We start from the raw sequence: 11,754 nt of genomic DNA on the forward strand, positions 1-11,754 counted from the left end.
TTCCATTCTCATATAGATTGAAATAGTGAAAGAAACCCGAAATGTAAAGTTAGATGCTGAAGACGAATTGAGAGAAACTAATTCCAAAGGTGTACAAAATATTGCAAAATTATTCAAGAGTTAGAAGATATTTTACAAACAAGGATGCTTGCGATTCCCGACTTTCTAACAAAAAAGAACAAATTCCCGACTTTTTCCTGATTTATCGTGGATTTTGACGAATTTGCGTTATTTTCCCGACTTTCCCGATTTCTCTTAAGTGGCCACCCTGCTCTCAATAAGAAATAATAAAAACGACCATTATATTTTTACATAATGAAGATAATATATTTTCTCTTTAAAAGTGCATTTATAAAGAATCAACTAAGTTCACCATATCGCCTGCAAAAATAAGATGTTTTAATCGCCTATCTCTGCAGCGCTGCCGATAAAAAATAGTTTGAAAAAGGAAAATACAGTGAAAAAAAAAACAAGTTCAAACTTTTTAATTTACTTTTGTAACTATATATAAAACAAAAGCTACTACGAGCGGTTATCGCAACACGACGGTTCCTAGTATTTATATTTAAGCCGTTTAGAACGCACTCGGTACATTCGAAAAAGGTGTTCGATAAAATCACATGTTTTAAACTCTCTGTTTGCCCTCGGCCTTTCCCTGCTGCTGCTGCTTTTACGACGGATTACACCGCAGAATCATCCGGTTGTCGTCGTCGTCGCCCCGGCCCGAACCGTCCCCGTCTGGATTTTCGCCACCGCCGCCGCTACCATCTCCACCCGCTGGACCGTCGCTGTCCGAGGAGAAGCGGCGGCGTAACCGCCCACCAATCCCCGGCCGACTGAGCATGAGAAAATCCAGGATGCGGTTCTCGCTAAACGACGTGCAGCGGTTGTTCTGGCGGACGCGCAGGTTCCGCCGGACGCACTTTTCCAGCGCCTCGCGTGAAAAGACCGGCGCCTCGTGCTGGGAAAGACAAGTCCTTGTTTATTTGAGAGGAATTCTTGCAATAACCACAAACCTCATCGTCCGTTCCGTTCGGGACCCAAATTTTGGCATCGTGGTCCAGCCCGGATGTGGCCAAAATGGGAAACTCCGGATGCGGCTCCAGGCAGTTGACCACCCCGGCGTCGTCTCCCTTCAGCCAGTTGACGATGATTTCGCTCTGCTTGTCCCAGAAGAAGATGTTGCCGCAATCGCTGCCGCTCACCACAAACTCCGACTGGGGGCCGAAAAAGTTGACGCCCTTGATCGTTTTGACGTTGCTGAGAGTTGACAAAAAAAGATCAAAAAAGTTTAGGTAGTTGCAAAAAATGATTTTTCAGCACGAGTCGTACATTTAACCAACGAGGTTCACCGAGAAAGGAAAAATACGACGAGTCCGGAAAACAAGTTTTGCAAAAATGAATGCTGAAAAGCAAATTTAAAATTTGAGAATTTGAGAGTTTAATAATTTGTGAATTTAAAGATTAAAAAATTTGAATATTTAAAATAATAAATTTTTAAAAACTTTAAAAATTTTAAAATTTAATTTTTTTTTTTTTTAATTTTAGATTTGAAAATTTGAGAATAAGAGAATTAGAGAATAAGAGAATTTGAGAATTAAAGAAAGAAAATTTGAGAATTTGAGAATTTGAAAATTTTAGAATTTTAGAATTTGAGAATTTAAGAAAGAAAATTTGAGAATTTAAGAAAGAAAATTTGAGAATTTGAAAATTTGAGAATTTTAGAATTTAAGAATTTAAGAATTTAAGAATTTAAGAATTTAAGAATTTAAGAATTTAAGAATTTAAGAATTTAAGAATTTAAGAATTTAAGAATTTAAGAATTTAAGAATTTAAGAATTTAAGAATTTAAGAATTTAAGAATTTAAGAATTTAAGAATTTAAGAATTTAAGAATTTGAGAAATAAAATTTGAGAATTAGAGAATTTAAGAAAGAAATTTGAGAATTTGAAAATTTGAGAATTTGGAAATTTAAGACAGAAAATTTGAGTGGAATTTTGGAATTTTGGAATCTTTGGAATTTTGGAATTTTGGAATCTTTGGAATTTTGGAATTTTGGAATTTTGGAATTTTAAGACAGAAAATTTGAGTGGAATTTTGGAATTTTGGAATCTTTGGAATTTTGGAATTTTGGAATCTTTGGAATTTTGGAATTTTGGAATTTTGGAATTTTGGAATTTTGGAATTTTGGAATTTTGGAATTTTGGAATTTTGGAATTTTGGAATTTTGGAATTTTGGAATTTTGGAATTTTGGAATTTTGGAATTTTGGAATTTTGGAATTTTGGAATTTTGGAATTTTGGAATTTTGGAATTTTGGAATTTTGGAATTTTGGAATTTTGGAATTTTGGAATTTTGAAATTTTGGAATTTTGGAATTTTGGAATTTTGGAATTTTGAAATTTTGGAATTTTGGAATTTTAGAATTTTTGAATTTTAGAATTTTAGAATTTTAGAATTTTAGAATTTTAGAATTTTAGAATTTTAGAATTTTAGAATTTTAGAATTTTAGAATTTTAGAATTTTAGAATTTTAGAATTTTAGAATTTTAGAATTTTAGAATTTTAGAATTTTAGAATTTTAGAATTTTATTATTTTAGAATTTTAGAATTACAATTTTTGAAATTATGAACAGATACATGATTATGAAAAATATGAACAGATACATGTGTTTAATTACTTCTTCTACTCACCAGTGACCGCTGTACCTATGCAGATACTTTCCCTCCTCGTGATGTACATTGTCGAAGAGATAAACATCCTCATCCGAATAACTGGCAAGAATTTCCGTTCCTGTGTTGTTGTACACCGCGCAGGTAACAGTAAAAAACTCCTTTTTCTAGAAAAAAAATATCAAAATTACAAATTTACCAATACACCCAGCAAACCTCCGAACCCACATTCGCATTCTTCATGTGCACCGGGTACAAACTCTTCGCCGGCCTGGCCGGATTCCTCCGGTCGTACACCAGCACCGACTCGTCACTGCCTGACACGCAAAATTCATTATCGAGCGGATGCGTCGAGATGCTATAAAGTCGCTTCCTGGTGTGGGTCACCTTTTTCGCTACGTTATCCCGCAGATCGTACCCCTTGACGACGCCGTTTTCGCACGCCGTCAGAAACTCGTACGGTGACCGCGCCGGAATGGCAATCTTGTGAATCGGCTGGCTGTGCTTGAACAGCACCGCCCGCTTGACGTCACCTGCGGGGCCCACGCGAAAGTGACGGACCTGGAACAAAGTGGTGGGATGAGAAATTGAACTTAATTTGTACTAGCAGATTCTAACCTGTCCATCCCGTCCGGTTGAGATGAGTTCAAGCTCGCTCCGGTATCCGCTGGCCTCGACAAACTTGGTCTGGAACACGTTCGACCTGTGGCCACTGGCGATGTTATGCGCCAGCCGGTTCCCCGTTTCCCAGTTCCAGATGTTGATCTTCAGGTCGTCCGAACCACTGGCCAGCAGCGTTCCGGCCGCGTTGAAGTTCAAACTGTTGACACAACCGCCGTGTTTGCGCAGTCGGTGGGCCAACGCTAGTCGTTCGACCACGTGTTTAGACCCGTAAGCCCGCGACTGAAACTGGCTCGAATTGTACCGGACTCCACCCAGCGACGACTTGGTCCGGTAGGACAGTCCAAGCGATCGCAGCTGGATCTCGCGAAAGTAGTCCCAGGTGCTCCTGGGAGAGGTTCGGAAGCGGAAAACAATAAAAAATGCCAACGTCGCAACCAGCGACCGCCGGAGTACTCACTTAACGTTGGCAGTTTGCATGAACGGGAGATTTGACACGTCCACCGGAGCATTCGCGTTGTTGTCCGAACCTTCCTCGTTGTCATCACTGCTATCGTCATCGTCGTCGTCGTCGATTGAAACGGCCGGCGAAGACGTATCCGAATCATCGGAATCTGCCGTCGAGGACAGCATGCTATCTTCATCCCTTTCGTTATTGTCCTCCTCGTCGTCGTCCTCGCTGGCGTCATTGTTCTACAAAACCACAAACAGTTCCGTAAACAAAAGAAGAAAAAAAAACCCTCAAAATCCCTTACCTCCCGATTCATCTCATCAACCAGTCGACGGATCATCGCCTCGACGTCCGGGTCTTGCTCGCCGTCCTCGGCCCTGCCCTCGTTCTGCTCCGAGCTGGACGAATCCGACCGCTGGCGGTAGCTTCGTCCGCGGAAACGGTTCCGAGTCCTGGCACTGCGCTCCGAGGAATCTACCACCTCGTTGGAAGCTACCTCTCCGGTGGGAACGCTGTCAGCGGACTCGGGAGGGGCGTCGGTGGATGGCTCGGCAATAACGGCTGCTGCAGCGGCACTGCTGGACGCAGCTCCGTCCTCGGTGGAAGGAGATCCAACGTCCAGGTCCATCTTGGTCGAAGGACCCTGCTCTGGGGTGGCGATTGGGACGGAATTTATGGGGGATTCCGGGTCGACCATTTTGGTATCACTGGATGGACATTTATAAATAACAGTAATGATTTTTTACTTTTAAGCTACTTTTTTTAGTTATGAGTAATGAAAAAAATCTCTATAATTTTTGTTTGAAAAAACATTCAGATTCAATGCTTGCTGAAATACATTAATAATTAACCTTTTTTTAATTAAATTAAATTCGCAATTCAGTGTTAAATTTTAAGTGTAAGAGCGGGCCTTGACCGATCTTATGCACCAGGTTCCCGACGAACACGCACTGCCCTTACACCTACATCTCACCCATGCTCTGCGTCAGTACGAGCAACACGCTAGAACACGCTTTGAGTGTTCGTGCCAGGCATGCACACCTTCTTTTCCGGTTACGCATTTTAACTCGGCCGGGGGTGGTACATTACGTAGGGTTTGATGTAAGTATAAGCGCCTAACCATTTATAGTGTGCCTATCAACTTTCATTAAAGCAAAAACTGTTTTATTTTTAGTTTGAATTCAAAAACTAATAGTTATTTACTGTGTTTTGTTTTCTCCTGAAATCTTTCCTAGTGTTGAGTCGTGTTTATATGTTGCTATTTCTTTTGTCGCGGTGTTTTGTTACAATTTTTGGTCCTAAGCATGTTATAAAAGTTTTTCAAAAATACAATAGTAATATTTGTGTTAATCCTTTAACCATTCCATAAATTGAGTAAGGGCTCAAACCTCACTTGTTTGAAAAAAGGGTGAAGATTGAAAACAATAGACAGTAAAAGAGAATTTATTTTATAAAAATCAAGTATCAATAGTAAGAGAATGATGAGCGTATTTTGAAGAGTAAAAATGAGAAGCTAGATGTATTAGATGTAAAATTAGACAATAGTTAATAAATAGAGGTACAAAACAAGCTTAGATTATAGTAATGATAATTTATTGGACAGATAAAGAATTATTCTAATAAATAAATTCGCAATAAAATCAAAAAAGATTAGGCGATTAAAATTGCAAAATAAAAATAAGTGATATATAGGAGAGGAGACTTAAGTTTTGGCTGAATATTTTCAGGAATAAATTGTATTATTGAAGTATCAATGGCGGTATGCGATTTTTTAACATTTGAAAGGATTAATTAACCATATTTTCAAGTTTCAGCCAAATGTTGCCAGACTTTCAATTTTCTGCCAATTTTGAAGATCTTTTTGATCCAACCTTTACATTCAACCTTTTTTCAAGCCAAAAACCGTCAGAAATTTACAAGCTTTTGAATAAATGCATCCATCTTCTTCTCCATTCATTATTATAAGAATTTCGTCTGTTATTTTTTTCCAAATATTTAATCGGTACTTGGCCAGATTTTTCTACTTTGATCCGGCACTCTGAGTATATTGAGAAAAATAGCTAATAATATTATGTAATATTAAAAATGGTCTTCGAAAAAACAAATCATGGGCGATACAACATATTTAATTAAAAAAAACAATAAGTATAATGAGTAATTCTCGTTGAAAGTGGACCACTATTTACACAAGGTGCTCAAAAATCAAAAGCAATGTACTTTTCCAATAGCCCCCACCAAGTTATGAATGAAACCATGTTTGGTTGGTTGAATTTGTCCTCACCTCGGCGCCACGAAGCTAATACATTTTTTTAAATTGGTAATTTTTTGACTTAGGCGCGTCTACAAAATTGCTAATAACTTTGCAAAACTTCAACGAACCCTTGATGTTTAGGGGTGTTTTGGAAAGGAAATGAGCAGAGCTTTCGAATGCACTTGTCAGAAAAATACCGTTCCATACATTTTTTAGCCATAAAACAACAATGTATTTTTAAAAGTCATTTTTGAAGGCCGGCGCCCCGCTTTATCGAAAAACTGACAAATCCATTCGAAAGCTGAGACGATTTCACATAAAGGACCAATAAATCTAAGGTGTATGTTCCTCCTATCTTTTTTAATCTAATTTTGTATCTGAGAGCGCAGCGCTCCGTTCGTATTTCGGGCGCCCAAAATGTTGCATTTGCTTGCCCCAATTCAAGGTTTTGTCAAACAATATAGGTGCTCACTTTTTAAATGATAGTTTATTGCCCAAGGATCAAGATGCACTATCGATAATTGACCAATATTTAAGTTTTTGGGTTCTGCCAGGCAATTTAATGTCGAAAAGTTGTTTTTGTTTACGTTTTTTGTTGTTAAATGCTTACTTACAATTGGGTGGACATTTTTACAGTAAAACTAATGAATGTAGCATGTAGAAAATTTTACCACGAACATTTTTCTCTAGGAGAAAACGTAATTTCGATACTCCAACGCAAAGATATTTGAGTTTTAGTGAGAAAAAAAGTGCCAATTTTACAAATTTTTCAGAATTAACAAGCACGGCCTATTATTTACATGCGGCATATGTATTGGAAGCCAAAGTATGGTTTCTTATAGTTATTTAGGTCGCTGAATTCGGACCTGCAATCAAATTTCAGGTAAACAGTGAACAGTGATATTTCTGGAGCAACATTTGAAAAGGGCGCATAAGCATTTTGACAGCTAAAACTATTTCGCAAATTATGAGACAACAGGTAACTATTTAACGAAAGCTGCGGTAGAAGGTAGCTGGGAAGACTTGCTATTTTTTAACACTTTGAGTTTTGGGAAAAAGTTACGTGTTGTCTTGTAGTTTTGAAAATAGTTTCAGCTGTCAAAATGCTTATCCGCCCTTTTCTTATGTTGCTCCAGATTTGAGCCACGCTCAAATGTCATTTGCGTGTAGTGAAAATGGTTGGAAGCGATTTTCCTATTCCTTAAAAAGTTATGGAAATCGTCATTAATTAATGACTGTCAATTTAGACGTAAACAATCGTACCCAAAATCATTAAAAAAAATTCCTAAAAAATCTAGAGTTTTCATTTATTTTTAAGTTTACATTAAAACCAGCCATCTCACAAAACGAGGTTTTCTGACAATCTCAAAACAATCAGAACTTGAAAAAAAAAACATTCTCCATAAAAAAATCCGTGAGTAAAATATAAATTAAAGGTGAGCAAAAAATGAAATATGACCGAATTCACTAGCGATTAAAATTACAGCATATTACCGCAAATAACTTTTGGGTGTGGCTCCAAATTTTACTGTTTACCTGAAATTTGATTGCAGGTCCGAATTCAGCGACCTAAATAACTATAAGAAACCATACTTTGGCTTCCAATACATATGCCGCATGTAAATAATAGGCCGTGCTTGTTAATTCTGAAAAATTTGTAAAATTGGCACTTTTTTTCTCACTAAAACTCAAATATCTTTGCGTTGGAGTATCGAAATTACGTTTTCTCCTAGAGAAAAATGTTCGTGGTAAAATTTTCTACATGCTACATTCATTAGTTTTACTGTAAAAATGTCCACCCAATTGTAAGTAAGCATTTAACAACAAAAAACGTAAACAAAAACAACTTTTCGACATTAAATTGCCTGGCAGAACCCAAAAACTTAAATATTGGTCATTTATCGATAGTGCATCTTGATCCTTGGACAATAAACTATCATTTAAAAAGTGAGCACCTATATTGTTTGACAAAACCTTGAATTGGGGCAAGCAAATGCAACATTTTGGGCGCCCGAAATACGAACGGAGCGCTGCGCTCTCAGATACAAAATTAGATTAAAAAAGATAGGAGGAACATACACCTTAGATTTATTGGTCCTTTATGTGAAATCGTCTCAGCTTTCGAATGGATTTGTCAGTTTTTCGATAAAGCGGGGCGCCGGCCTTCAAAAATGACTTTTAAAAATACATTGTTGTTTTATGGCTAAAAAATGTATGGAACGGTATTTTTCTGACAAGTGCATTCGAAAGCTCTGCTCATTTCCTTTCCAAAACACCCCTAAACATCAAGGGTTCGTTGAAGTTTTGCAAAGTTATTAGCAATTTTGTAGACGCGCCTAAGTCAAAAAATTACCAATTTAAAAAAATGTATTAGCTTCGTGGCGCCGAGGTGAGGACAAATTTAACCAACCAAACATGGTTTCATTCATAACTTGGTGGGGGCTATTGGAAAAGTACATTGCTTTTGATTTTTGAGCACCTTGTGTAAATAGTGGTCCACTTTCAGCGAGAATTACTCTAATATCAAAATTAAAATCAGAGCCACCATAAAAAAGTAATAGTAAAGCTCTATACAAATCACAAAAAAAGTATCAATAAAGGTGTGCAAAGTGTAAACTAATTGCGTATCACTTCATAATCAATTCAGCACGTTCTCATTAGTTAAACAAGAAAAGAAAAAAAAAACACATTTCCACAGACTTACCCTTCCGTAGCTTCGATCACCTCACGATTCGGCGACGATGACTTCTCCTCAACTGGTTCTGCAGCAACAGCTGTTCCGCCGCCCCCTGAACCTTCAACTGCTGTTGTTGCTGGAATCGAATCCGAGGACGACATTCCGTCATGGTCCTCCGAAAGTCTGGACTTTTTCGGCCTCGGATGTTGATGGCCATCGCCAGCGCCCGAATCGTCCTCCATGTCGATATTCCGATTACCCTCGAAACACTCAACCTTGCGAAGGTTCTTTATCGACACGGTTCTTCTTGGTAGCTTCCCCCCGGGGTCGTCACTCTAATCCATGTCCACCGTAGGTTTGGCAAGATTTTCTCAAAAGTGCAACTAAAATGACGGACCTCCCTCCCTTCCTTTTTGCCACACTGCAGTTTTATTTAGCAACAGTGGAATCGCACTCGCAAAATGACGGAATTTGACGGATTGAGGCAGGAACGATTTTTTTCTCACTCACTTGTCACCTTCCCACCGGGGGAAACTGGACAGATTCTTCCTAGCAAGGAGCTATTCCGCACTCCCAGAACCAAAAGCAAACAAAATAAAAGCAATTCGAAAAGAAAATTAGATTTTTGAAACAATTTTTGGACTAAAGTTCGATCGCCCCACAAAAACCGACCGACCGACGACCGACTTGGACACCTTTCCAATATTTTTCTTTTGCTCTCTTCTTTCGCCGTCATCGTCGCCGCCGTCGACGCAACGATTTTCCTTTGCACTCGCACCACGCGGGTGGGAGCGAGAGGCGAACAAAAATAAAGGGAACTGAGCCTAGGGATGATCAAAAGAAACAGGGCATAAATGGGTACGGTAGAACCGGTAGAACCTGGCTGCTTTGAAATGTTATGTAGAGTTAACAAAATTTCAGTATCTTTTTAGGTTTTGTCTTAATTTTCGATATGATTATTTAAACTCTAGAAATCGAATTTCAGAATCTCGATCAAGCATCGAGAAATTACAATCAAAATCTGTGTAAAGCATTTTTGCGTCGTTTTTATGTTAATTTTCAGCTTAAATTTGTGATATTATTGTTCACAACGATAAAGCTTTTTTTCTGAATACAATGACCCTTTGAATGACCGCAAAGGATTTAAATTGTATTTTTAATTCATGGCCCTTCTTGACAGAAAAGGTCCTAGTTGACAGCTCGCTCCAAGGGCACCATTGGGGAAATATACCATTTCTAATCAAACACCTATCTTCATCATATGAGCAATTCTCTACGAAATCGGTCTTTTTTTCAATTTTAATTTTTGTATTTTTTAATCCGACTGAAACTTTTTTGGTGCCTTCGGTATGCCCAAAGAAGCCATTTTGCATCATTAGTTTGTCCATATAATTTTCCATACAAATTCGGCAGCTGTCCATACAAAAATGATGTATGAAAATTCAAAAATCTGTATCTTTTGAAGGAATTTTTTGATCGATTTGGTGTCTTCGGCAAAGTTGTAGGTATGGATACGGACTACACTGGAAAAAATAATACACGGTAAAAAAAAAATTTGGTGATTTTTTTATTTAACTTTTTATCACTAAAACTTGATTTACAAAAAAACACTATTTTTAATTTTTTTTATTTTTTGATATGTTTTAGAAGACATAAAATGCCAACTTTTCAGAAATTTCCAGGTTGTGCAAAAAATCACTGACCGAGTTATGAATTTTTTAATCAATACTGATTTTTTCAAAAAATCGAAATTTTGGTCGTAAAAATTTTTCAACTTCATTTTTCGATGTAAAATCAAATTTGCAATCAAAAAGTACTTTACTAAAATTTTGATAAAGTGCACCGTTTTCAAGTTATAGCCATATTTAAGTGACTTTTTTGAAAATAGTCGCAGTTTTTCATTTTTTTAAATTAGTGCACATGTTTGCCCAGTTTTGAAAAAAATATTTTTGAAAAGCTGAGAAAATTCTCTATATTTTGCTTATTCGGACTATGTTGATACGACCTTTAGTTGCTGAGATATTGCAATGCAAAGGTTTAAAAACAGGAAAATTGATGTTTTCTAAGTTTCACCCAAACAACCCACCATTTTCTATCGTCAATATCTCAGCAACTAATGGTCCGATTTTCAATGTTAATATATGAAACAATTGTGAAATTTTCCGATCTTTTCGAAAAAAATATTTTTGGAATTTTCAAATCAAGACAAACATTTTAAAAGGGCGTAATATTGAATGTTTGGCCTTTGTGAAATGTTAGTCTTGATTTGAAAATTCCAAAAATATTTTTTTCGAAGAGATCGGAAAATTTCACAAATGTTTCATATATTAACATTGAAAATCGGACCATTAGTTGCTGAGATATTGACGATAGAAAATGGTGGGTTGTTTGGGTGAAACTTAGAAAACATCAATTTTCCTGTTTTTAAACCTTTGCATTGCAATATCTCAGCAACTAAAGGTCGTATCAACAAAGTCCAAATAAGCAAAATATAGAGAATTTTCTCAGCTTTTCAAAAATATTTTTTTCAAAACTGGGCAAACATGTGCACTAATTTAAAAAAATGAAAAACTGCGACTATTTTCAAAAAAGTCACTTAAATATGGCTATAACTTGAAAACGGTGCACTTTATCAAAATTTCAGTAAAGTACTTTTTGATTGCAAATTTGATTTTACATCGAAAAATGAAGTTGAAAAATTTTTACGACCAAAATTTCGATTTTTTGAAAAAATCAGTATTGATTAAAAAATTCATAACTCGGTCAGTGATTTTTTGCACAACCTGGAAATTTCTGAAAAGTTGGCATTTTATGCCTTCTAAAACATATCAAAAAATAAAAAAAATTAAAAATAGTGTTTTTTTGTAAATCAAGTTTTAGTGATAAAAAGTTAAATAAAAAAATCACCAAATTTTTTTTACCGTGTATTATTTTTTTCCAGTGTAGTCCGTATCCATACCTACAACTTTGCCGAAGACACCAAATCGATCAAAAAATTCCTTCAAAAGATACAGATTTTTGAATTTTCATACATCATTTTTGTATGGACAGCTGCCGAATTTGTATGGAAAATTATATGGACA

General features: G+C 36.5%; 1 protein-coding gene across 1 annotated transcript; it reads right to left on the reverse strand.

Moving 5' to 3' along the window:
- Positions 1 to 300: 300 nt before the first annotated feature.
- On the reverse strand, positions 301 to 9,380 carry LOC120420083 (DDB1- and CUL4-associated factor 8). Its single transcript, XM_039583012.2, has 8 exons — positions 8,699 to 9,380; positions 4,048 to 4,450; positions 3,753 to 3,985; positions 3,290 to 3,680; positions 2,900 to 3,232; positions 2,693 to 2,838; positions 1,017 to 1,260; positions 301 to 961 (listed from the first exon to the last, which is right to left on the reverse strand). Exons 1-8 carry the CDS (start codon positions 8,911 to 8,913, stop codon positions 671 to 673), a joined length of 2,256 nt encoding a protein of 751 aa, XP_039438946.1. The 5' UTR covers positions 8,914 to 9,380; the 3' UTR covers positions 301 to 670.
- Positions 9,381 to 11,754: the final 2,374 nt, after the last annotated feature.

This window comes from Culex pipiens, chromosome 3 (assembly GCF_016801865.2).
Source record: "Culex pipiens pallens isolate TS chromosome 3, TS_CPP_V2, whole genome shotgun sequence".
Lineage (NCBI taxonomy): Eukaryota > Metazoa > Arthropoda > Insecta > Diptera > Culicidae > Culex > Culex pipiens.

Coding starts and splice junctions, on each gene's coding strand:
- LOC120420083 (XM_039583012.2), bottom strand. CDS start 8,913: ATGGAGGACGATTCGGGCGCTGGCGATGGCCATCAACATCCGAGGCCG. Junction 4,451..8,698: donor GTGATCGAAGCTACGGAAGG/GTAAGTCTGTGG, acceptor ATGTCCATCCAG/TGATACCAAAATGGTCGACC. Junction 962..1,016: donor CGAACGGAACGGACGATGAG/GTTTGTGGTTAT, acceptor TGTCTTTCCCAG/CACGAGGCGCCGGTCTTTTC.